Source organism: Oncorhynchus tshawytscha, linkage group LG16 (assembly GCF_018296145.1).
Source record: "Oncorhynchus tshawytscha isolate Ot180627B linkage group LG16, Otsh_v2.0, whole genome shotgun sequence".
Taxonomy (NCBI): domain Eukaryota; kingdom Metazoa; phylum Chordata; class Actinopteri; order Salmoniformes; family Salmonidae; genus Oncorhynchus; species Oncorhynchus tshawytscha.
In genome coordinates, this window is record NC_056444.1 from 42869182 (window position 1) to 42896773 (window position 27592).

Here is a 27592-nt window from a genome sequence, read left to right on the forward strand (position 1 = left end):
CCTTGGTTAGCGCGCACTGCGCCCGGCCCGCCACAGGAGTCGCTGGTGCGCGATGAGACAAGGATTTCCCTACCGGCCAAACCCTCTCTAACCCAGACGACGCTAGGCCAATTGTGCGTCGCCCCACGGACCTCCCAGTACTTTGTAGATTATTGCATGGTATGCAGAGGGAGGTGTTTTAGTCCAAGGGTCAGCTTATTGATGAGCTTTGAGGGCACTATGGTAGCTGAGCTGTAGTCAATGAATAGCATTCTCACTAAGGTGTTCCTTTTCTCCAGGTGGGAAAGAGCAGTGTGGAGTGCAATAGAGATTGCATCATCTGTGGATCTGTTATGGCGGTATTCAAATTGGAGGTTTCTGGGATAATAGTGTTGATGTCAGCCATGACCAGCCTTTCAAAGCACCTCATGGATACAGATGGTAATTTAGGCAGGTTACCTTAGTGTTCTTGGGCACAGGGACTATGGTGGTCTGCTCAAAACATGTTGGTATTACAGACTCGGACAGGGAGAGGTTGAAAATGTCAGTGAAGACACTTTCCAGTTGGTCAGCGCATGCTCGCTGTACACATCCTGGTAATCTGTCTGGCTCTGTGGCCTCATGAATGTTGACCTGTTTAAAGGTTTTACTCACATTGGCTGATGAGAACGTGATCACAGTCTTCCGGACCAGCTGGTGCTCTCATGCATGTTTCAGTGTTATTTTCCTCGAGGCGAGCATAGAAGTAGATTAGCTCGTCTGGTACACTCGTGTCACTGGGCGGCTCTCGGCTATGCTTCCCTTTGTAGTCTGTAATGGTTTGCAAGCCCTGCCACATTCAATGAACATCAGAGCCGGTGTAGTATGATTTGATCTTAGTCATGTATTGACGCTTTGCTGTTTGATGGTTCGTCGGAGGGCATAGCGGGATTTCTTATAAGCTTCCAGGTTAGAGTCCCGCTCCTTGAAAGCGGCAGCTCTAGCCTTTAGCTCAGTGTGGATGTTGCCTGTAATCCATGGCTTCTGGTTGGGGTATGTACCTATGCTCACTGTGGGGAGGACGTCATCGATGCACTTATTGATGAAGCCAATGACTGAAGTGGTGTACTCCTCAATGCCATCGGAGGAATCCCGGAACATATTCCAGTCTGTGCAAGAAAAACAGTCCTGTATCTTAGCATCTGCTTCATCTGACCACTTTTTTTTATTGATCGAGTCACTGGTGCTTCCTCCTTTAATTTTAGATGGTAAGCAGGAATCATTACTATATGAAATGTCATGGGGACAATCAATTATAAGATAAGCAGACTATGCATATGGAACTTTTTGCCCTCATAGTATTGTGTATTCATTTTATTTCATATTATTCAATAACAATTGCTTTCTAAAAAATAGGCCTACTGAGATTCCCAGCACCATTGCTCAGAATCTCAGACATTCTTTAATGCTGTTTTTTGGTTTCTAGTGGCAATTGTACTTACTAAGATTAATTTGGTGCCTAACAAATTGTATAAACAGGTTCAGTATTAGAAAGAACTTTGTTTTTTAAATATTACTATTTCACAGAGCAGCAGTATTGTTTTGTTAATTGAGGGAATATGAACATTGAGGTCACCCAAGACGATAATTTTGGGGTTAATTAATACTTTGATGGAATGATGGTAAAACCCGTCTTGAACCTGTAACCAAAATGAAACTACTGTCAGACAGTACCAAAACCTATGCATTAGGCCTATATCCTCTTCATTACAGAACCTGCATTTTGAATCTTGCTTAAAACCTGTTAGGGGGCAGTATAGGGGGCAGTATTTTCACGTTCGGATGAAAAGCATGCCCAGAGTAATCTGCCTGCTACTCAGGCCCAGAAGCTAATATATGCATATCATTAGTAGATTTGGAACACTCTGACATTTCTAAAACTGTTTGAATGATGTCTGTGAGTATAACAGAACTCATATGGCAGGCGAAAACCTGAGAAATATCCAACCAGGATGTGGGAAATCCTCAACACGGAGGCCCCAACAGGGTTGCGAAGTCTCTTCTTGTACTCCCTGTCACCCACAACTCCAACACCATCATCAAGATTTTTGATGACACAACGGTGGTAGACCTGATCACCAATGACGATGAGACAGCCTATAGGGATTAGGTCAGAAACCTGGTAGTGTGGTGCCAGGACAACAACCTCTCCCTCAATGTGGACAAGACAAAGGAGCTTATCGTGGACTGCAGGAAATGCAGGGCCGAACACCATTCACATCGAGAGCTTCAAGTTCCTCGGTGTCGACATCGCTAAGGCCCTATCCTGGTCCAAACACACCAACACAGTCATGAAGAGGGCACGACAAAGTCTCTTCTCCCTCAGGAGCCTGAAAAGATTTGGCATGGGCCCTTAGATCCTGAAAACGTTATACAGCTGCACCATTGAGAGCATATTGACTGACGGCATCACTGCACCGCATGGTGCTACAGAGGGTAGTGCGTATGGCCCAGTACATCACTAGGGCCGTACTCCCTGCCATGCAGGACCTCTACACCAGGCAGTGTCAGAGGAAAGCCCTAAACATTTAAAGACTCCAGCCACCTAAGTCATAGACTGCTCTCTCTGCTACCACACGGCAAACAGTGCCGGATTGGGACCAATAGGCATCTGAACAGCTTCAACCCCCAAGCCATTAGACTGCTAAATAGTTAATAACTTTTTGACTCTATGCACACACACTGGACTGTACACACACATACTCACACATAGGGTGCGTTTGAAAATTCAAACTGGTTATCTACTCCGATTTCAGAGCACTCTCGTCTGAGTGTGCCGGAGCGCAGAATAACAGAAGCATTTACAAACAGGCAACATCCATTGAATATGACCGGTCATAGCAAAAACATCAGCAAAAAAAATAAAATCAATTCTTGCCAGCAGGACAGTTAGTCACCAACGCTCTAGATAACATGAAAACAGCATAACCGGCTCTGCTAGGGTGAGTAAAATGGTCAGAGTGAGGTGTTCTTTCTTTTGTGTCTGGAAGCTAGCCATCTTTAGCCAGTTAGCTTGGGTGCTTGACTGCCGTTCTGAGGTCAGAACTCTTGGATTAGTGTGCACTCAGAACGCTCCGACAGCGAAATGCTCTGAATTTACTGATGGACAATCTGACAATGCTCTGAATTTACAAACACCCAGAGCAAACTCTGAGCACACTCTGGCACTCCAGGGTGAATTTCAAATCAAATCAAATTGTATTGGTCACATACATGGATAGCAGATGTTATTGCGAGTGTATCGAAATGCTTGTGCTTCTAGTTCCGACAGTGCAGCAATATCTAAGTAATCTAACAATTCCACAACTACCTAATACACACAAATCTAAGTAATGGAATAAGAATATTTACATATAAATATGGATGAGCAATGACCGAGGGCATAGTTTCACTGACACTCCAACACATACAGACACACTCATTCACATTAACACGTACACACATTCGCCACACACACACTTACATACTCATCAAATACGCTGCTGCTACTGTATTATCTATCCTGTTGCCTTGTCACTTTACCCCTACCTATATATCTCCATTTCCTCATACCCCTGCACATTGACTCTGTACTGGTACCCCATGTACAGTGCTACAAAGTATTAAGTTAAAGGTGCTGAATAATTTTGCACGCCCAATTTTTCAGTTTTTGATTTGTTAAAAAAGTTTGAAATATCCAATAAATGTCGTTCCACTTCATGATTGTGTCCCACTTGTTGTTGATTCTTCACATAAAAAAATACAGTTTTATATCTTTATGTTTGAAGCCTGAAATGTGGCATAAGGTCGCAAAGTTCAAGGGGGCCGAATACTTTCGCAAGGCACTGTATATAACTGAAATTTACACAAGTATTCAGACACTTTTCTCAGTACTTTGTTGAAGGACCTTTGGCTGCAATTACAGCCGTGAGTCTTCTTGGGTATTACGCTACAAGCTTGGCACAACTGTATTTGGGGAGTTTCTCCCATTCTTCTCTGCAGATCCTCTCATGCTCTGTCAGGCTGCACAGCTATTTACAGGTCTCTGCAGAGACGTTTGATCGGGGCTCGTCCGGACTCTGACTGGGCCACTCAAGAACATTCAGAGACTTTCCCAAAGCCACTCCTGCATTGTCTTGGCTGTGTGCTTGGATCGTTGTCCTGTTGGAAGGTGAACCTTCGCCCCAGTCTGAGGTCCTGAGTGTTTTCATCAAGGATCTCTCTCTTACTTTGCTCCGTTCATCATTCCCTCGATCCTGACTAGTCTCCTAGTCCCGGCCACTGATTTCATCAGACCACAGAGAATGTTGTTTTTCATGGTCCGAGTCCTTTAGGTGCTTTTTGTCAAACTCCAAGCGGGCTGTCATGTGCATTTTTACTGAGGAGTGGCTTCAGTCTGGCCACTCTACCACAAAGGCCTGATTGGTGGAGACCTTCAGAGATGGTTGTCCTTCTGGAAGGTTCTCCCATCTCCACAGAGGAACTCTGGAGCTATGTCAAGAGTGACCATCGGGTTCTTTGTCACCTGCCTTATCAAGGCCCTTCTCCCCTGATAGTTCAGTACGGCCGGATGACCAGCTCCAGGAAGAGTCTTGGTGGTTCCAAACTTCTTACATTTTAAGAATGATGGAGGCCACTGTGTTCTTGGGGACCTTCAATGCTGCAGAAATGTTTTGGTACCCTTCCCCAGATCTGTGCCTCGACACAATCCTGTCTCGGAGCTCTATGGAAAATTCCTTCGATTTCATGGCTGGGTTTTTGCTCTGACATGCACAGTCAACTGTGGTACCTTATATAGACAGGTGTATGCCTTTCCAAATCATGTCCAATCAATTGAATTTACCACAGGTGGACGCCAATGAAGTTGTGAAACATTTCAAGGATGATCAATAAAAACAGGATGCACCTGAGCTCAATGTCGAGTCTCATAGCAAAGGGTCTGAATATTTATGTAAATAAGATATTCAAGTTTTTATATTTTTATAAATTTGCAAACATTTATAAAAACTGTTTTTCGCTTTTTCATTATGCGGTAATTGTGTGTAGATTGATGAGGAAAACAATTCATGAATACATTTTAGAATATGGCTCTAACGTAACAAAATGCGGAAAAAGTGAAGTGGTCTGAATACTTTCCGAATGTACTGTATAGCCCCTCGAGTCATTTAATAGAATGCATAGAAATAGAAATGCTAACCCAACAAGGAACTTCTTCTATGGTTGAACGTGCTCCATGGTTACCAACGCAATGACGCTTTTCCGTATCCAAGACATCTCCAGCGCTGAAGAGGCGAGCTAGTTGATATAATATTTTCAGATATCACCGTCAATTAACATAGACAGTTAAAAGCGTTGTGTAACTATTCGTTTGTCTAGCCAGTTAACATAACAATTAGCAGTAAAAGATTCGGGTGTTTGGCGTCAACAATGGTGAGTACATTAGCAAGCTAAGCTACTTTAGCCCAGCTAACGTTAGCTAGCTAGCTTATGTATCTAGCAACATGATATGACCAGCTTGCTGGTGTGGATTTAGCAAGGGATCAAATCAAATTGTAATTCGGCGCATGTGACGAATACAACGGGTGTAATGTTAGACTTAACCGTGAAATTATTGCTTACGAGCCCTTCCCAACGATGTAGAGTTTAAAAAAATAATAATTCAAAGAAAAATAGTAACTAACACAAGAGGAATACAATTACCCAAGAATTGAGCTATATAGTTACGAGTACCAAATCAATGTGTATGCGGGATTTGAGGTAGATATACATGAGTCATGTCATGAAGGCAGGGTAAAGTGACTAACGACGTTAACGTTAGGCATCAGGATACAGTAGACATAACTCGAGTAAAATAAAGAACAGAGTAGCAGCATTATGCTTTGTGACGTCTAGTGCGCGAACAATCTCTGTAATCGATGCGGTCGTCTGCACGGATAGTTAGCTTGCTGACGTTAGTTTAGTCAGTGAGTAGCGAAATTGTAAACATTCGCTAGCTAGACCTCTAGAATGTACTATGGCGTTTCCATGACGACGCAGCGCTGCATGCTAATTAGCTAGAGTTTCCACTAATTGCCACAGTCAAAATGGACTATATCGTAAAAATGTAGGAAAACTCAAATGAGCTATTTGGTCTTAATTTAAGGTTAGGCATAAAGTTAGTAGTGTGGTTAAGAATGGGGTTAGGATTAAAATCCTATTTGAAGTAGAGAAATTGTTCGATATTGTGCTTGAAACAGTAACTTAACCTGAAGAGGGCCACAACCACAGATCCGTCTTCTAGTTTATGTTACTTAGCTGGAAATTGACATCCATCCCTGCCCCTCTTTCTATCTCCTTGAAGGCTGAGTTTGGTTTCAATGAGCACCATCAGAATGAGGCCATCAACTACATGCGCTTTGCACGCTCCAAGAGGATCATCAGACTCAAGACCATTGACTCCTGCTTCGAGGACCTTAAAGACAGCAGGTGTTGTATCACACAATTTTAGTTTTTTTTAAATCACAGCTAGCCAACAATGTTTGTTAGAGGAATGCAAGTCTGTCTTTTTAGGACAGCTTTGAAGGGTATTTGTGTGTATCTCCAAAGAAGAAGTTCCCCCACAGGGAGAAAGAGTTATTCTATTTATATTCTATTATAGGCTAGTGGAGGAGACATTCACAGTGGACGAGGTGCGGGACATGCTGGACGGGCTGCAGCTGGTTGTGCGAGGGGAGGTGGAGACAGAGCTCATCAACACGGCCCACACCAACGTGCTGCTGCTTCGGCAGCTCTTCTCCCAGGCTGAAAAGTTCTACCTCCGTCTGCAGACTGACATATCGGAGCTGGAGAACAGGTGGGCTGTGGGGAGGGGTGGGATGGCTCGGAAGTGGACTGTGGGGATGAGGGGGGGCTTCAAGGACAGGCTGAAGCCCATTTTGCGGCTCAGTTGGTAGAGCGTGGCGCTTGCAATACCAGGGTTATGGGTTCGATTCCCACGGGGGACCAGTACAAAAATGTATGCACTCCTAACTGTAAGTTGCTCTGGATAAGAGCGTCTGCTTAGTGACTAAAATGTAAAAGAGTAGGTAGTACTGAGAATTAGGGAGTGTATGTGAAGGTATATTTCAGTTTAACATTGGAAACTAGCTGGTGGCTCAATGAATCTCAATAGCGCACTTCCTAAATCTAAACTCAGACTTAAGGCTATTGAAGCAATTACGCAATGGGTTAATAGCAGTTAGGTGGTTTCTCTCACTTCACTACACTTTTCCCCCAACAATACAATGAAGTGGGTGGGTGAGGTTAAAAAGACCCTTCCCTCACACTCACTGCTTCACTCTGAGGATGGATCTGAACTTGCTACTGGGGCACAGGAACATGCCGCTTTGAAATGTATAACATGGCTCTGTGATGTGGAGTACATTTCCAGGCCGAGGGACTGTGTTAATGGGTCTTTTAGAGAGGGAGGAGAAAGCCATTCCTTTTACAGTCCCAACTTTTTGATGTTGAAAAACTGACAGTCCATCAGCAATGTAGAATGGGGACAGTGAATACATGGCAAATTGTATTAGAGAGACCATTTTCGTACTTTACGAACAAAACTTTGATTTGCCTCTAAGGATATTGTGAGGTTTTTGTGAGATTGGTACATGAGTGTGAGGGAATGAGAGAGATTGGTTTAATTCAATTTTTCTAACAATTTGGGTCTTTGTTTGTATTTGCCATCTAACATCTGCTGATTTGAGAATATTAACCAGCTGTGTTTAAACTACATTTGACCTTTATTACACGGACACCAGTCATAGTACAAAAACAAAACATACCAAATCAAGCCTGTGCTTTTGTAGATTATGTTTTTGTGTTTCTATTATGTCTACAGTCACTCAATAAGATAATTTACCAAGCCCCTGAAGGTGGTCCGTAGGCCTCAATCCCGTGTGGCTGTTAGCAGGGTGTCAGAAGCAGGGAATACGCCCATAGTAGCCAAAGAGCTACATGCATTCTGCAGCTTTTTCAAACCAGATATAAGCGTGTAGCGGGGTGCTTTCTTTATCACAGACATTTATTTAAACTATCTTCAGGAGGATAACAATTGTGTTTTATTTTTCTTCTTAAAGATACATACAGTAACTGCCAGGTGGCTGCTTCCCTGTACTCCACGTCAAATGTTTTGCACAATGTTATTCTGTTGATCTCTTTCATAAAGAAACATGCTAAGCTGTTAGGCCAGTTGTCCCCTACTTTCAGAAGCCCAATGAGTCAGTACACTCAATGAAACTCACTTTATGGTATCAAACATTGTCATTACTCTGGTTCGTTTATAAGCTATAAATGTGCCTAAAAGTATAAAATGTTCAAAAAAAATGTTTCTCTCTTTTTCTCATCTCCTTTGCTCTTTTTCATTTTCTACAGAGAGTTGTTAGAGCAAGTGGCTGAGTTTGAGAATACTGAGTTTAAAAACCCAAATAAGGTGAGTGCCCAACCACTTTGAACTATTTCCCCTTTATAAAAAAGAAGTGTGCATGTATTACATGTTTAGGGTTAGGGCTGAAATGTTGCACTTTCATAAAATACACAGCACTTGAATCGTATCACAATTGGAAATGGCAGACCTTTTTAAGTGAATGTTTTAAGTCCATGTTATCAAGGTAATGGACAGCTGACAACATATATTGATGCCATTTATTGATGGGAGAGTATGTGCTCACTTACATGCCTTACTTCCTTACCCAGACTAACCAAGAAATTAGCAAGCCCAAGTTAGCACCGCTGAATGAAGGTGGGGTATCTGAACTTCTCAACAAGGTAAGGTACTCAAACCTCATCTGGTAGTACAGATGTATTTTGTAATAGCACCAGCTCAGCAGCTATATCACCAGCCATCTCATCAACTGTTTCTTCACATTGGTTTTTCATCAGGAGATATCAAGGCTACAAGAGGAAAATAATAAGCTCAAAGGCAGGCTCCGGACTTTGGAAACCCAGGTACCTTACCCATCTGAATCCATAAAGTGTATTTCTGATTGACATGTTCTTACTTAGTTATGACGTTGCTTATCAATGGTGTGGTACTGTAGATTTGGACATAATTTTGTCAAGTTCTGTACCTGATCACTTCCATGATCATGATTAGTTTATAATGGAACGACAATATTCACCTGAAATACTCCTGATTTCCTAGTAACCACAGAACAATCATGAGCTGCTTGTCTGCTAGAGTGGAATGGATAGCCGACCAACTGCCTGGTTGGTTATTTGGGTAGCTATTTCCTCGGAGAGGGGTTTGGAAGGGGCTCCTTTTCATTTTGAACTCGTCATTAATGTACATAAGTAATAAAATAAAAATAAAAATAATATGCATAGTCTGGAATCCGTGTGTGTAAACTGCGTATTGAGGATTAACATATTCAGGATTTCCATTAAAATGTTGGCAGTGCCATACTCCTAAAATAAACAAATGAAAGACACTGTACTGTAGCAAGCTAGCTATCTGGCTAGAATAGCCTGCTATGTTACTAACTAAGTAAGTTATGTTCTGGTACTCTAGCTATTGCCATTCCAGCTGACAATCAGAGCTTGCATTTCAGAGCAGAGCGTCCAGAGTGAATTTACGAACACACCCTTTAATGCACTCTACTTATTGTAACTTTTGACATCATTGTAATTGTGCTCATGTTTACACCTGACCTTGCTAATTGAATGATCGTATCACTTATATGTTGGTATCACTTATATGCAGTATACTGATTGTTTTTCAGGCCATGGGTGCGTTGGATGAGAAGACCAGGGCGGAGAGAGCTCTCAAAGACTTGCAGAAGGTCAAGGGGGAACAGCAAGTACTGTAGCACCATAAGGGCCATGGGTTCAAGGTTTTGGGTTAACAATATAACAAACAAATCTGGTTCAAAAGGCCATAGAATGACAACTGCAATTAACTTTTCAGTATTTCCTGTTTACTTTCTGATTTTTGTGCATTGTATATTTTTTTTCTTTTTAGTGAAGTTGTCCACATGCTGGACTTGTGTTTATGATGTGTTGAAACTTTTGTCCTGCTTTTTTTCTGAACGATTACTATTATTTAATTTGCTTTCATGGAAATCAACTGGTATGTATCAATCTGACCCTATGCTTTGTGTGTTGAATATATGTCAATCTGAGTGTGCATCTCAAATGGCACCCGATTCCCATAGAGCTCTGATCAAAAGTACTGCACTGTATAGGGAAAAGGGGGCCATTTTAGAACGCGCATAAAAGTTCACCCACTGACATGCTGTGTGTTTCTCCCCAAGATGGCCACCCATTCTCAGGAGATCACTAGTCTGGAGGACACGGTGGCAGCACTGCAGGAAGACTACCAGAAGTCCCTGAGTGTCAACGCTGCCTCCCAAAGAGACCTGCAGGACAACCTGGTGTCTGCCAAACATGACCTGCTCAGGGTACAGGAACAACTGTCCCTGGCAGAGAAGGTACGTGCTTGGCCCGTACCCTATACTGGTACCTACCTGATGCGTTTCACATAAATCCTGTATTGATTTCAACCAATGGACAATTGTGTGAACTTCAGTCTCAAAATACAGTGTTTCCGGAAAGTATTCAGACCCCTTGACTTTTTCCACATTTTATTACGTTACAGCCTTATTCTCAAATTGATGAAATATTTATTTTCCTCATCAATCTACAAACACTACCCCATAATGACAAAGTGAAAACAGGTTTTTAAAAATTATTTACATAAGTATTCAGACCCTTTGCTATGAGACTCGAAATTGAGCTCAGGTGCACTGTTTCCATTGAAAGGCACACACCTGTCTATATAAAGTCCCACAGATGGCAGTACATCTTAGAGCAAAAACCAAGCCATGAGGTCAAAGGAATTGTCCGTAGACCTCCAAGACAGGATTGTGTCGAGGCACAGATCTGGAGAAAGGTACCAAAACATTTCTGCGGCATTGAAGGTCCCCAAAAATACAGTGGCCTCCATCATTCTTAAATGGAGAACCACCAAACCTGCTCAGGACCTCAGACTGGGGCGAAGGTTCACCTTCCAACAGGACAACGACCCTAAGCAGACAGCTAAAACAACACAGGAGTGGCTTCGAGACAAGTCTATGAATGTCATTGAGTGGCCCAGCCACAGCCCAGACTTGAACCAGATCGAACATCTCTGGAGAGACCTAAAAATAGCTGTGCAGTGACGCTCTCCATCCAACCTGACAGATCTTGAGAGGATCTACAGAGAAGAATGGGAGAAACTCTCCAAATCACTATAATCACTGCCAAAGGTGCTTCAACAAAGTACCGAGTAAAGGGTCTGAATTCTTATGTAAATGTTTTTATTTTGAATACATTTGCAATCATTTCTAAAAACCTGTTTTTGCTTTGTCATTATGGGGTATTGTGTGTAAATTAGTGAGGAGGAAAAACAATTTAATCCATTTTAGAACAAGGCTGTAACGTAACAAAAAGTTAAAGGGGGTGAATACTTTCCGAATGTGCTGCATCTGAAGTTATCATTTGAGCTATGGACCCAATTGTATATCTGCCATTTCGAGGTTATCATGCAATTGAGTTGTGTGTGTGTGTAGGAGCTGGACCGGAAGTTCCAACAGACTTCTGCCTACCGCAACATGAAGGAGATCCTCACCAAGAAAAATGAGCAGATCAAGGACATCAGGAAACGGCTTTCAAAGTGAGTCGGTTGATTATTATACAAATTTGTTATGTATGACTGGTTGATTAAGATTCTTCTCCTGAAAGATGATTATGTTTGCAGTTCCTGTCTAACAACCTTCTCTGCTAACAGTTCCAATGTATCAATTCTAGATACGAGTCTGATGAATGAACCCTTTGCATCACACAACAAGACACAAAATGGGGGTTAAAATACACGACAAGAGGGTAGAAATGGCCCAAAACCGGGGACTGTCACTCTGGAGAAGGTTTTTGCCCATTTACCATTTATTCTACCCCACTGCAGGAGCAGGTGCTTTGAACAAAAAATTGAATTGAGAATATCACCTGTAGTTCAGAACCTTTCAGAAGAATTGTATCATCTCGCTGATCCAGCAGCTTTTGTAGTCATTGGCTTTAGGAGATGATTGCGGGGTATTAAGGGTTGGGGGCTAATCGACAGCCTCCTATGGTCAGTCTCACTGGGAGAAGAACCTTGAATGTCTCTGTCCCTCTGCTACTCCGTGCTGTCCCATATCTAGGAGCTGGAGCTTTGTGTGTTTTAGTAGTAGGTTTTCCTCATTGCACTATGCAAGTACTTTCACGTCCTTGACTTGCTGTCTAAAACGGAGGCCTTCTGAATAGGAGAGATATGCTTGAAGCTCTGGTGCTGTCTATATCTGATGGTGATGGGTACATTTTCCCATGACACCAATATAAATGATTGGCTCTTCTCAAGACTGTATAATCTTTTTCAACTATTTCTATGTAGCTGGGGTATCATGCAACATCTGTTTATATGTATTCAGCTGGCGGAATTGAGCTCCAAGTTTTAATGATAGTGAATAGACATGGCTAATGGTACATATTATGAATCGCAGCATAACATTCCAAAATATCTTGAGGGGAAGGTTTTGAGGGAAACGTTTATGTATGATTTGACATGTTTCCTTATTTTTCTTACAATTTTTATCCTGTTTTAGCATGTAAAAATTATTGGAACGATCAGAGGTTGGACCTAAGCAAATGTATAAGTACTTCCCCACACATATAGAATATTTTTATGGGAACAGTGAACTTTTTTGTCCTTAACCCTGATAATAGCCTGGTATCAAGGCATATATTGTATTCCGTCTGGTACCAGGCCAGAGGCATATGTGTGTAATATGACAAAAATTCTATGTTGCTGTCTTTGACGTAATGCTCTTGTAGAGTATGATACACAACCACCTATGTCATATTAGACGTGTATGTGTGATATGTTTGAATTGTTGTGGGGTAATAAAAGCTGTTACCAAAATGTCAGCTTCTTTCACATTTGTTCAAAGTACACCCTGGGACAGAATATAAAAGATGTGGGCCTGCAAGCAGCTATCAGTGTATCACACTACAATGAATGGGATTGGCCTGGATATGGGTGGTGGCAGTGCTGCCTTCTCTATGGGTCGCGGCAGGGTGCTGGGAGCGTGTGCAGCTCTGGCTGTAGCATCTGCTTCTGCAGGGCCCATGCTGGCTCGGGTCTGCTCATGGGCTGCAGAGAAACACACCCTCTCTAAGCTTAACAAGCGCTTCTCAGGCTACATGGCGCAGATATGACCAACGAGCCCAACCGGAGCCACCACGGCTGAGTACGAGACACAGCTGATGGAGTACCGCGGTACACGCATCCGGGGAACCCATGAGATGAAGGCCATGGTAAGAGTCTAACTGCATGTCATCTCTCTGAGAGAAGTGCATGTGTACTTCCCAAATGGTACCCTATTCCCTATATAGTACTCTACTTTTGATCAGGGCCCATAGGGGCCTGGTCGAAAGTAGTGAACTAAAGGGAATAGTGTCATTTGGGATGCTGATGTTTTTTAATTTATTTTAATTTTTTTACAATCTAGCTGTCCCTGCTAAACCAATTTTGAGAAGATGTTTGATTACCTGTCACCTTTTGGTCATGCAGGTATGAATTTGAACAAGGCTGGAAGCATGAAGAGGGTTACTGCAGAATCTATGCTTATAAATATCAGATTTTGTTAAAGATCTCATTCAGCCGTGTTTATCTCGATATCAAATTATTTCTTGATACCTTTACTTTTCAATTAAAATGGTCAAAAATAGCTTCTTAGCTAAGAGCAATTTCTCATCAATAATTTTGCTGGGAGTGATCTGAGTGGGGAGGGGAACATTTAAAATTAGCTGTTATTGGCAGAGAGGTTTGGAACTCCCTTTCTTATTGGTCTATTAACTAATTTATCTCATGGTGATGTCACCAGGCAGGCCAAAACTCCATCCCACCAAAACAGGCTGATATTTCAGGTGGTCTTTTCAAACAGCTCTTACACTAAAAGGGCATTATCATTTAAAAAAATATATAACAGGTAAAAACGTTTTACTGCATTGGCCCTGAATTTCCTGTTCAATTGGACAACAATACCCAATACACTATAACTATCCATCCTGTAGGGTGTTGACATAAGTGGAGGTTGGTGGGAAGCGCTATAGGAGGACTGGCTTATTGTATTGTCTGGAATGGAGTAAATGGAACGATATCATACACATCGAAGATATGGAAACCACATGTTTGACTCCGTTCCAAGTATTACATTCCAGCCATTACAATGACCCCCATCCTCCTATAGCTCCTCCCACCAGCCTCCACTGGTTGACGTGGCCCACGAGATGCTAAACACTCAAGCCTTAAAGGGCAACTGCACTTCCTGATTTGGCCTTGTTTTTAGATGTGGTTCATTAAGAAATGTTAGCGGCTATGATTGATTTCAAACGTGAGTTGGTTTCGGGAGTGGTTTGATGTGGGTGTCTCGTGTATGTGTTGGCAGGTGGGATAAATTAGCCAAATTATTTTGTCAATTAGCTTCACGCCTCATATCCACCAGAGGCATCCGATGGAACGCCAATGGAGTCAATGGAGCAACTCTATGTTGGGGAATGCCGCACTAGGCAGCGATGCGTTCTGTGTGCAGCATATGTTCAACTCGTTCGTTGCTTTAACGTGCGGTGGTACACATGGAAGTACCCACACATATTCCAACTAGCTAGCTTTTATCTAGTTGAAAAGTGAAACATGTAAGTACGGAAAAGACATCCAGCAAAAATAATATGCATCTGATGGTCAGCAGGCGTCAGCTGGCTGGATGGTACCAAATAATAGCCAATCAGAGTTGAGTTTAAAAAGTGTCAAAGAAGCCAGTTTTTGGATTTGGCTTCACACCAATCACATCAAAAGCAACATGTCGTTGACAGAACTTAAATTGTGGCATCTAGTTGTGTCTTCCTCTGATGGCTGGCTAGCTAGCTAAAATGGGCCCTTTCTTAAATGATCCATGGATGGAGATAGGGATTTGGACTTGTGGTTTTACTTAATTCTCCATACTGGCCAATGATTATAACGGTGATTCTGATCCAACCATAAATTATATATTGTGCCTCCTGAGAGGATGGAAGTTCAATATGTAGCTAGAAGCGTGTCCTGTACCAAAGGCCCGAGTCATAGACTGGTTGTCAACATGAAAGAGAGGAGGATGGCATTGGCATTTCTCTACAAGTAGGGTGAGTCAACATGTTTTTTTTTTACACACACACACAGAGAAATCAGAACAATGGACAGGCACATCATATTTAGCATACGTTTACTGGACTAAATCGTTTTTGGTATCTTTTAGTTGTCACTGTATTCGACATAGGGGATTTGATCATGTTGAAGTTGAAATGGTACTGGAATAGTGGAGGCAGCTCCTGTTTTCTTTGTGACTTGCGGTAACCCTCCATGGTTCTAAATCAATAGTTGTTTAGTAGTCCGAAAATGGCGGAAACATTAACTTGCTTGACCATGCTGTAGGTCATAACTGTTTGTTACATGCAATATGCTTTGTGGACTTCACCGGACAGAGGTTGCTCTCTGGTTTTGTGATTAAACAAATGTGTGGTTGAATTTATTCTGGCAATGTGTCTTCTTACTGTCTCGGCGTTGGGGCTATATATCACGGTGGCATACATATGAATCGAACTGGGCAATTATCACAACACGAGTTATAGTATGGCTTTTTGTTTCTGGCTTGGCTTCCAGTGATTTTTACCCATGTACCACTACTGCTGGGGGGGTGGTTTTACAGGAGCTGTTCAGGCAAACTCGGGATCTCGTCCACTGACACGTACATCCCTTCTGCCCTCAAAAAGATAACCTACTACAAAATCAAGGCAGAGCTCAATCAAACTGGAAAAGACATACAATAATTATATTAATGTTATTATTGTAATACCATTCAGATTTATAAATGATATGAATGATATTTGGTACCATATAGTGACTTTCAAAGCCACTGGAATTGTTTTCTGTGAAATACACGCTCTGTCCACTGGGGGTCAGTAGATATGGCTACACCATATAGTTCTGGGCCTGGAGCTGCAAAGCATCTCAGAGTAGGAGTGCTGATATAGGATCTGTCCATGTAATCTTTATCATTCTAGTCTAAATGCTAAAACAGATCATAGCTCAGTACTACTACTCTGAGATGCTTTGTAGATACGGGTGCTGGCTACACATTTAGCACCTTGTGCGGATGAGAATTCCAAGTCAAACTATCTCGACAGGAAGATGAGACATTTTTGTGGAGCAGAGCATTATTCAGCCTTTGAAATCTGAGTAATGAAATTACTATTGCATAGTTACCAAATTTTGAAAAGCAGACCAGGATGACTAGTTACCGAATGAGGATGAAGTGCACTTTCTTTTTATAGAAAATAAATACAAATCAGGGATTCTTGGAAGACTGGACAATCTCCCTTTTCCAAATATTAACAACATTTGAAATATACACTGAGTATACCAAACATTAAGAACACCTGCTCTCTACATGACAGACCAGGTGAAAGCTATGATCCCTTATTGATGTCACTTGTTAAATCCACTTTAATCAAATCAAATTGTATTTCACATGCGGCGAGTACAACAGGTGTAGGTAGACCTACTTACAAGCCCTTAAACAACAATGCAGTTTTGAGAGAAATACAAAAAATATATATTTATTTTAAGCCTTGAAACAATTGAGAGATGGATTGTGTCTGTGTGCCATCAGAGGGTGAATGGGCATGACAAAATATTTGTGCCTTTGAACAGGGTATGGTAGTGCTGGTTTGTGTCAAACTGCAACGCTGCTGGGTTCCTGTGGAATGCTTTCGACACCTTGTAGTTTCCAGAGTTAGTTTCCAATTTGGCATGTTTTTCTAGATTCAGAACATAAAACAACATTTAGAAAGCAAACATCCCTTGGATCTAACACAGCAAATATGTCAATATGTTGCAGAACAGTGATTTACATTTTGTTTTCTTCAGAATATGGACAAAAAGATGAAGGGGGTTAGCCATCAGTGACAGAGTTGACAAGCCATTGAAGGAGTTAACAGCAAATACTAAAAACATACATACTTTTGCCTCTAAAAATACAAGTTCAATACAAACTTTTTGTAAAATATAGAACATTATTATTTTGAAAACCCCAAATAAAAATAGAACCATTCTAGCAGTTCTTTCAGCACAATTACACAAAAATCTGACAGTTGATGTTTTTCTGGAGTTGACAAAAATGTAATTTGTCTTTTTCATTCAAGTGATATGCAAAGTAACAATTTGTTTTTCCTCAGTTGCTTTGACTCTAAAATCGGATAAAAATAAATGTTAACCGAATTAATCAATTAACCAAAATGAATATCTTATCAGGCAGATGGAGTTGACCGTTTATGGTTGTGACAAAGGTGATTTCAATATTGTTTGTTTAAATCTATCAAAAGTAGAGAACTTTACAGACCCTGAGTGGTCTTGTTGCACTACATGTAATGAGGACATGAAGAAGGGTTCCTTATGGTGTAATCAAACCATGTACGAAAGTCAAACAGTGATTCTATGACAGTTTCGGGATGCAGCTGGCAAGCTGATGAGTATCAATGTGTGAAATAAATCCGTGCTAACAGTCACACAGGAAGTGGTTGCTATTGTGTGTCTGCGTGCCAAACTCCCCTGCCGCTGAGGGCACAAACAGCAACTTTCTAGAAACACCCGGGCAACTGTCTGCTTATACACACATCACAGAGATTCACAGCAGCTTCCTGGCCAATTTAAAGACCGGGGACTAAGGGGGTTTTCCAAGGGACTTTTCTCAATTCTAACTCAAAATCAGTGTCAGCTGTAAATTGTTTTTCTTCAGAAATTTGAAGTGAGGTCCTGTTTATGGGAAATAGGGTGCATTGACTGGCTCTTTGATTTTGAAAGACTTTTGGTCACATGGTCATGGTGATTTATGTTGTGTTTCCCAGTTAATTAAACATACTGTATGTTCTAAGATGAGCTAGTGAGTTAACAGAATTATGGTTCTGACCTTCCCCATACTGGACTCCTGCCAAAACCACTTCCTCCCCTCTGTAGAACATGTCCCTGGACAACCTGGTCTCAGAGCGTTTTGTATTATTCTGTATGTGAATCTGAGAAAATCCATTTAGTATGATTATAAGTTTTTCTTATGGTACAGTATGTATTAATTTGTGGATGTCTGTCACCCATTTTGTATGATATGTGACAATTAACCATTTTTATTTGTTACAAAATGTTACACATTTTCTAAAAGTAAAATATTTTACTCGTTTTCATAGCATTAAATATTACGAATTCTAGCTAGGTGGCTAATGTTAGCTAGGCTATGATTAAGGTATTAGGGGAAGGGTTAGCTAAAGGGGTTAGGGCTTAAATTAATAAAACGATGGACAAGGGGACACGTGAACGCAGCATCAGAGCTCTCATTCAATTCCATTCATTCTTTATTCGATTCATACTTCATTGCCAATCGACAAAGGTTGATAGGGAAATGGATAGGAACTCACGTCATTCACCAGTGACAGTGAGGCAATTGGCTGTTGGCTGTCCTTCCAGTTTCCCCATCGAGTTCTTTGGCTTCTCCTCTCTCCACATGTCCAGCTCAACTAGGCCCCCGCCTCCCACGTTGGGAGCCCCGCCAAGCCTGTGGCTCTCTGGCAGAGCTCGCGGCAGGGATGAAGAAACGGGAGAAAATAAACATGTAGTTTGAGATTAAATTGTCACTTCTGAGCTATCAGGAAATGTCTTGCATCATTTCCAAGAACACAGGATGAGATGTTACTATCCTTTGTGCAAGCACTTCCAAGAGTTAATGAACAGTGAGCGTGGTGAAATTTGGGGAGCGCATCGTCAGTAGTGTACCTTTGGTTCCTAGGGTGTTTCGGCCTTTCACACTATACACCCTCCCCAAAGGCGGCCAGCGACAGGGTGATCAATCTTACGCTTGCGTCCCATTCCCAATTAGTCATAGGAGTTGCCTTGTTGTTGATAGCCAACATCCCATGGGACTATGCATGACAGGGGCGTCCTCCTCCCTGAGTCAAGCATTGTTGACCGCATACCTCCTGGCCCTCTCACTTTGGGGCCCAGCTGGGGTCTTTCCTCTTCATCCAGAGCCACTGACTGCTGCCTTCTGCCGCCTCCGATACAGCTTTGATTGCCGAACGCTGGCTCTGGCCCTTAATTCCCAGGTCTCTAAGCAGTCTGGTTGTAGATGTTGCCACAAAACCTCTGCAGCCCACCTCCACCAATATAATTGACAAATTAAATAGTTACCTGTTCCTTTAAAACCACCCTTAGGTTAAAAACATTATTTTAGAACATATCTTTCAGGTATCTGCAAAGACCATGTCTTTCACAGAGACTTCCTATACTTACACAGGTGAGAGAACATTTTGGAAACCACCAGGACAACAGGCATCTATAGTAGTCTCTTACAGGGACAGACTGGGACCAGAAATCAGCCTGGGCATTTCTAACACACCAGCCTATTATAATTTTTTTCCCTTCAGACCTCTACACCGGCCCATTGTTTTCCTCAAGGCCCACATTATTGGCCAAATAATGATAATTATGTGCAAAACAAATAACTTTAGACAGGACCAATGGGCTAAAGATTGTCCAGCCATCTGGCATTTGCCCAAATTGTCCAATGGCCAGCCTGAGGATATGGGTCATTTAATTACTAGGTAATTTATAGATGTCACACCAGCAAAACCACACAACAACTGTTTTTCTCAATATCAATATCTATGCATAACTGTGCTGTGTCATTCTTCTTAGGAAGAGTACCACTCAATTTGCCAAATAAATCTTTGATTTAAGAGCTGATTCTCTGTGCAGTGACAGAGGTGGTGATGAGAGTGACACCAAAGAGGAAGTCGTCACTGGTGAGTCCCTGTAACCAATTTCATTTGACCAGACAGCCAATGTGTTGGTAGACCAATGCTCCAGTACCATGTGGTTTAGGGTTATTGTCTGTTATGAATCACTATGAAGGTGAATCAGTTTCAAGCACTCCGATTATCAGGGTTTCACACAGTATCACCATCAACCACATATTGTTATGTACGTAGGCCTATTACTAATCAGCAATTCTAATGAATAAGGCTTGATGTCATCTCACAAGGGGTTGCTGGGACTCACAATGCTTTCTTTCTACAGAACCCACTCTGAGACCACCACTAACACGTCTGATGCGGAGTCTGAGTCCTAGAGTTCAGAGTTCAGACCTAAGCAGCACAGCATGGTGACCCTATATAACCAATACACTCTGCTTCATTTCATTGTGTTCTGGTGAATAGCAAGATGTCTGTTAGAATGTCCATAATGCATGCAGAATGTAGATGTGGTGTTTCCTTCTGTGTGATTTGAATAGTTTATGCAAGAAGCCCAATATCATTTGGTGACTGGCTTTGTCATATTTAAGTATCAGTGTGTGTGTGTGTGTGTGTGTGTGTGTGTGTGTGTGTGGATGGGTGCATGTGTTTTCAAGCATTATTCGAGTTTAACAGAGAGGTCTGTCCTGAGGTTGCACAGGTGTTCGCAGCTACCATGCAGGTTACAGCTCCAGTAACACTGCTTTGCCATGTGTCAGTTGGAACTGATGTCACCACCAACACCTCTCTTGTCTGTCACTTTATTCAAGAGTTTGTTTTCATAGGCACCCTGAAGCATCCTTAGCCCAGCTTACAGCCATGGCTGTTTCACTTTGCCTCTTTGTGGTCCAAACCGAGAAACGCAACCTGAAAGAGGAGACTGGTAGCTACTCTCAACCGCCAGCATCTCACCCCTGGGTCCTATGAGAAACCTGAGACAGAAACTGCTACATCAAGTTGGGTAGTGAAACTTTTATGACGATTCCACACTTGTCTGCACTATGCTCTGTTGTACTCTGTGCCCAAATCTGTGTTGAAACACAGGAGGTTAGAAAATACTCTTCCTTACACCTACTCACAGGAAACAAACAGACGTGAATGAACTTCCCTCTCCCTTTATGTTTCTATCATAAGTCACTTTGGCTTTGGAAACTCAAAAGATGATAACATATTGATTTATTTGTATTGATTTATTTTCACCAAAGAAAACAAGTAATAGACAGCAATACAGATAAAAACAATGCAATCAAAAAGCAATATGCAGGTGTGGTTGGAAGCCTGAAATGAAAACCACACATGGCAAACACACATGGTATCAACAATATCAAGTTGTCAAACTATTGATTGTTGCTGTAACCTGGAACACAGCCTGATTAAAAAAAACATAAAATCTTTAAATGAATTAGATCAAAACTATCACTACTGCCTCTTCGTTTTGATGTGTCCATAAACAAGTCCTAGAATACCGGGAACCTTTGATGCAGTGTTTTTGTGGTATACTGTACATGGGATTTACCGTGCCCACATTGCAAACCAGTATTTTGTCCCTTTGTTTAAATTCCCCCTTGCCTTTCACATCTGCTCCTAGTAGCTGCACTTCCTTTTCTATGGCGTCTGCTTCTTTCTCGCAATTGTTAACAAGGGTGGATATGCTAAGATGAAGTTCAATCGAGGACAGACTAACTGAATGAGTAACAGAGCCAGTGTAATATGAACATTTTATTAAAATAGTTTTGGGAATAGCCTCGTCTCCGAGGAATAATCATCGGAGCCAGATGATAGGATGGCAGGTAGCCAGCCCTATGGGGGGCAACTGGCATTGAGACCCCAATGCTGGGAGAAATGAGGTGGATGGGTGGGGAGGTGGATGAGTGTCAAACTGTGAGAGAACATGGGTAAGTTGACATATAAATACATCTCAAGATTTCTGCCCTATGGTCGAGAGAGGGGGAGGTGATCATAGGTAAAACAGCAAGCATGAGGAATGTACATAATTGTGCTATACTCATAGGCTATAAGGTCAATAGATGAATGACATTCCGCATGTGGCAAATAGAAAAGAAGGCAAGATATGAAGCCATGATGATAACGTTTGTAAACACTAACATATACAGGTAACTGCCAAAATAATGGAAATGCTTGAATAAATTAGTGATACAAAGTACAGTGGCAAGAAAAAGTATGTGAAACCTTTGGAATTACCTGGATTTCTGTATAAATTGGTCATCAAATTTGATCTGATCTTCATTTAAGTCACAACAATAGACTGTCTCCTCCCCTTCATCTACACTGATTGTACATACTGGGCGGTGTCAGAGGAAGGCCTGAAAAATTGTCAAAGATTCCCTTCACCCTAGTCATAGACTGTTCTCTCTGCTACTGCACGGCAAGCGGTACCGGAGCGCCAAGTCTAGGTCCAAATGGCTCCATAACAGCTTCTACCCCCAAACCATAAGACTGCTGAACAATTAGTCAAATGGCTACCCGGACTCTTTCCATTGACACTTCTCTCTGTTAATTATCTGTGCAGAGTCACTTTACCCCTACCTTCATGTACAAATTACCTCGACTAACCTGTACCCCCACACTGACTCGGTACCAGTACCCCCTGTATATAGCCTCATTATTGTTATTTTGTGTTACTTTTTATAATTTTTTGACTTGTTTATTTAGTAAATATTTTCTTAACTCTATTTCTTAACTGCATTGCTCAGTAAGCATTTCACTGTCAGGTCTACTACACCTGTTGTATTTGGCGGATGTGACAAATATATGATTGGATGGAAGTGGATTTAACAAGTGACATCAATAAGGGATCATAGCTTTCACCTCGATTCACCTGGTCAGAGCAGTTGTTAATGTTTTGTACACTTAGAGCATTATACTTACTGGATGAAGTCAAAGAAGCAAGCCATTCAGTCCGATTTACTGATTGAACTTACGTTATCAGCATTACTTTCATTTAGGCAACATCCGGGCATTTGACATATTCCAGAAGATTGATTGTCAGCCCACAATGAACTTCCCTCTCACCCTCTCACGACACTGGCGTTGTCTTACTACCAAGTTTATCCATTTTCATACATCACTAAGTGCTTCTCTTGAGCATACTGTGTTATGGAAAGGGTTTTTAGAGGGATGAGGCAGAATTGTTACAGCTGCATAAGACGGGTGATGTGAGATCCAATGCAGAGCAGATATGCCTAATAAAGCCTGCATTTAATTCTATGAGTGACTTTATGTGAGGTGTCTCATAGAACAAATGCAAGTAATCTCTGGCTGACATGTTTTATAGAGTATGCCACAGGTTCCCCAAAAAGAGAGACAAGTTTCTCAATTGAATGCATACAAAGGTGATTAGAATTGTACACTGGTATTCTGTATGTTAGAAAAAACAGAAACTACTGGCGTAGGCAAAGCAGTCTATCGACATGTGACATTGTGGTTAAGACGACAAATCCTAAAAGCTGGTGATGATGAGACGGGTAGCAGTATTCATCAAGGGCTAGAGGCGTCTACTCAGAGAAAGAGACACAGCATTGAAGTCTCATCACTGACTGGATAAGTGCATGTAACATTGTCTTTGTCATCTTGCTAGTGAGTTTTGTTTCATAATAGTGGATAGTATTATTTTGTTAAAACAATTTCAACCTAACAAAAATGTTAATTGTGGATCAAAGGTGATATACACTTAATTTATGTAGTACTTTTTTCCTCTTTTTTTTTAAAAACATTTGACTTCTTCTGACAGGTAAAATGGAGTGGCCGTTGTTCACTGCACTCCCAACTGATGAAACTGTAAGTATTATTTTAATCTTAAATGCTTGTATTGACAATTACAAAACAATTCCATAAAATGAATTGGAGAGCAGCATCAAACATCAGAGAATGAATTCAATCCAAACATGTTGATTGTAGCCTAAACTATCTGTTTGTCTTTTGAACTCACATACACAGACCACATAAGATTTCACATCAACATTAATGTGGCCGGTGAGAGAAACTCTTGTTAGTATTTTCAACTTAATTTTTAGTACCCAAGATTCAGATCAGATTTTAGATCAGTTTTCTGGAGGGTTGCTTATCGTGTTTGCAACAGTGTTTTTGTGGTCTGTTTTTGTGAGAGTGTATGACTGTGGACAAGTATGTGATCTGTGTGTATGTTATTACAGTACACACATACTGTATGTAGATGCTTTTAGTTATTTTTCCATGATACATAAACATTAATTTAATTATATATATTTTTCAATATTCAGTTGATCAGATTCAGTGATAATTTTCAAGAAAAAGATCAATGAAACTTGGAGTTTGAATTTAATGCTTGCTTGCCTTTAAGCTAGGCAAATGTTTCCAATAAACACACACACACAAATTTCGCCACAGTAAAGGCTAAAACATCAGTCTAAAAATGTCCATGGTGTGCATGCTGTCACCGCTTCCCCCAATTTAATCGCCGTCCTACATCTGTGTGTGTTGGTGTCGACAATGAGTGCTGTGTCGTTGACGTGCATCATGAACCCGAGTCACTCTGTAGCCCCTGTGGAATGTTATCCCGCCATCTCTCATCCCCTCCATCTCTCAGCGCCTCCATCTCATACAGGAGGAAGTGGTGTAGTGGTAAGGTTTCTCCTGTAGAGACAGGGAGACACATCACCTGCATCTGAGAGCAGCCAGAGTAGCATCTGGTTTAGATAGAATGTCACTACCACCAGATCTTGGTGTCACCCTGCTGTGCTCCACTGAATCCACAGCGTTATGAAACCCTGTAGTGTAGGCAGATGGTTTGGGGGAAGAGACAGGCAGTCAACTAAGTGACGAAAAAAAAGAGGAAAATAATAGTTAAATTAAAAGTAGGCTAAATTGAAATCTGTCTTTTAAACCGTTATCAAAGACAGTGACAAAATAAATTATTAGGGACACCTGTTACACAAAATCAGAGTAAAAGTCTCTCATTAAAGAATGCTTGTTTGTTACAGCTTTCTGGAGATTACACAGACGACTATGGGACCTTCACTGAGACCCCAGGGGGGCTATGTGACAAGAGCTGGGTGAGGGAGTTTCGGGGTCTCTACGAACCCCCGCTGTTCTGGCTCATCTTCATCTTGGGCGCTGTGGGCAACCTGATGGTGGTCTTCATCTTTACCACGGTGCGCCACCGCCTCAAGACCATGACGGACGTCTACCTACTCAACCTGGCCGTGGCCGACCTTCTCTTCCTGGGCACGCTGCCTTTCTGGGCCACTGACGCCACCATGGGTTGGATGTTCGGCCTGAGCCTCTGTAAGCTCCTCTCGGCCATCTACAAGATCAACTTCTTCAGCAGCATGTTGCTGCTCACATGTATCAGCGTGGACCGCTATGTGGCTATCGTCCAGGTTACCAAGGCCCACAACCAGAAGAACAAGATGCTGTCTGTCAGCAAGCTGACCTGCCTTGCTGTCTGGATCATCTCAGGCATCCTGGCCCTGCCTGAGTTAATCTTCGCCCAAGTCAAGCCTGACCGTAGGGGCAATTTCTTCTGTGTCTTGGTCTACCCAAACAACCTCTTCAATCGCACCAAGATCCTGGTGCTCGTTCTGCAGATCTGTGTGGGGTTTTGCCTGCCGCTGCTGGTCATGGTGCTGTGCTACTCTGTCATCATCCGCACCCTGCTGCAGGCCAAGAGCTTCGAGAAGCAGAAGGCACTCAGGGTCATCTTCGCTGTGGTGGCTGTGTTTGTCCTCTCCCAGCTGCCGTACAATGGGCTACTGGTGGTCGACGCCACGCAGGCCGCCGACACCACCATCACGGACTGTGCTGTATTGGAACTTTTCGATGTCGCTGGTCAAATTGCCAAGAGTCTGGCGTACACCCACGCCTGCATTAACCCCTTCCTGTACGTGTTCATTGGCGTTCGCTTCCAGAAGGATCTGCTGAGGCTGCTGAAGCTGTGCACCTGCGGCCTGAGCCAAGGAGGTGTCAGTAAGCTGCAGGCCGTCCCCAACCGCCCTTCTGTCATGTCTGACACTGAGACTACCTGTGCCCTCGCCTTGTAATCGTGCCCACTGAAGCCACACACACATTCAACATCACCTCAGATCACATAATTTCATTGGTAAACACCTCATTCCACACCTTTCTTCTTCCATGATATCATATGCTGCTAGGTGGGACACTCCCACCTGTTGCATCCTGAGTACATTGGTATTTTACCAGTATAGAAATGTAATTATTTTACCCTGTGCTGACAATCAAGAAACATGCAATACATGAAAAGCATACCATTCTCTAAGACATTGTATTAAAGTGTAAATTATTGTGTATATATATACTGAACAAAAAATAAACGCAACATTCAACAACATCAACGATTTTGCTGAGTTAGTCAGGAAATCAGTTGAAATAAATTCATTGGGCCTTAATCTGTGGATTTCACATCCTCCTATGGAGCAGTGGCCCTGGTCTTACCATGACTGTTTTAATATGATCTCTATTTGCAGACTTAGTGCTGGTCTAGAGTGTAAAATCCTCATTTTGTGTGTGTTTTTATAATTGTTTAACAAATTTGAATAACATTTACAAAACCCAATTTCTCTCAGAACAGAATGCCTCATCTTGGGCTTTATCATCACAACTTTTTTTTTTCAGAGTACAATGAGGTCACTTGAGTACGTGTGAGGCACTCTCTATCTAACCTTTTTAAGGTAGCAAGATTAGAATAAACAGCAATTAACAAAGTCTTAATGAAGCAATGCAATGCTTTGAGCCACAAGGTCATCTACTTTGTGTGAGAAAGTAGCATGCTGTGTGGCTTGTTGCATTCACAATACTTTCACTATGACTGCAGCCTAAGACTATTCTTAGGTGGCTCTTCAAACGTCATTGACTATATGCTGAGTTTCCACCAACAAAAGCAGTTGTACTCTGTTGGTTGGGGAATGACTTGAAAGTGTTCCCTTTAAGACTGGTATGTGAGAAGTTTGCACTCATTCACCTCTCAACACCGTTGACTCTGCACCTTTGGTTCAGACAGGGTGAAAGTAGCATGGCGTGAAATTTGACTATTGAGAATTTGATCGTGATCCCACTGAAATACAAAAAGAAGTTTTGTCTGCTGTTTTGTTGCGGTCTGATTACCTAAATTCAGGTTGTAGGCAGGTGAAGTGTAGTGTGAAATCGAATTGCAATTTTAGTATCATTTACACATAGCTAGCTTCGGATTTGAATCACCGTTGGTAGCATCAAAACACTTGTCTTTGAAGATGTCACCAGCCTACATTACATCGGTACATACAGTTGAAGTCGGACGTTTACATGCACTTAGGTTGGAGTCATTAAAACTAATTTTTTAACCACTCCACAAATTTCTTGTTAACAAACTATAGTTTTGGAAAGTCGGTTAGGACATCTACTTTGTGCATGACACAAGTAATTTTTACAACAATTGTTTAGACAGATTCATTCACTGTATCACAATTTCCAGTGGGTCAGAAGTTTACATACACTAAGTTGACTGTGCCTTTTAAACTTTAAAATTCCAGAAAATGATGTCATGGCTTTAGAAGCTTCTGATAGGCTAATTGACATCACTTGAGTCAATTGGTATTGTACCTGTGGATGTATTTCAAGGCCTATCTTCAAACTCAGTGCTTCTTTGCTTGACATCATGGGAAAATCAAAAGAAATCAGCCAAGACCTCCAAATTTTTTTGTAG

General features: G+C 41.8%; 2 protein-coding genes across 16 annotated transcripts; both read left to right on the forward strand.

The window, feature by feature from the left end:
- The first annotated feature begins 5214 nt into the window (after positions 1–5214).
- On the forward strand, positions 5215–12946 carry LOC112215704 (leucine zipper transcription factor-like 1). Of its 3 annotated transcripts, none has more exons than XM_042299186.1 (10): positions 5215–5427; positions 6338–6462; positions 6635–6829; positions 8389–8446; positions 8710–8781; positions 8896–8961; positions 9735–9794; positions 10266–10442; positions 11562–11665; positions 11780–12946. In XM_042299186.1, exons 1-10 carry the CDS (start codon positions 5425–5427, stop codon positions 11856–11858), a joined length of 939 nt encoding a protein of 312 aa, XP_042155120.1. In that variant the 5' UTR covers positions 5215–5424; the 3' UTR covers positions 11859–12946. The 3 variants fall into 3 exon arrangements, with proteins under 3 accessions (XP_042155120.1, XP_042155119.1, XP_024230756.1); XM_042299185.1 differs by having other exon boundaries at positions 5216–5427; positions 9735–9812; XM_024374988.2 differs by having other exon boundaries at positions 5219–5427; positions 9735–9812; positions 11800–12946.
- Positions 12947–14326: 1380 nt separating this feature from the next.
- Positions 14327–26242, forward strand: LOC112215705 (C-C chemokine receptor type 9). 13 transcript variants are annotated; one of them, XM_024374993.1, is made up of 6 exons: positions 14327–14420; positions 19802–19908; positions 20183–20314; positions 20682–20857; positions 23648–23694; positions 24876–26242. In XM_024374993.1, exons 5-6 carry the CDS (start codon positions 23653–23655, stop codon positions 25932–25934), a joined length of 1101 nt encoding a protein of 366 aa, XP_024230761.1. In that variant the 5' UTR covers positions 14327–14420; positions 19802–19908; positions 20183–20314; positions 20682–20857; positions 23648–23652; the 3' UTR covers positions 25935–26242. The 13 variants fall into 13 exon arrangements, with proteins under 13 accessions (XP_024230761.1, XP_042155121.1, XP_024230759.1 ...); XM_042299187.1 differs by having other exon boundaries at positions 20183–20267; positions 20667–20857; XM_024374991.1 differs by having other exon boundaries at positions 20183–20267.
- The last annotated feature ends 1350 nt before the right edge of the window (positions 26243–27592 follow it).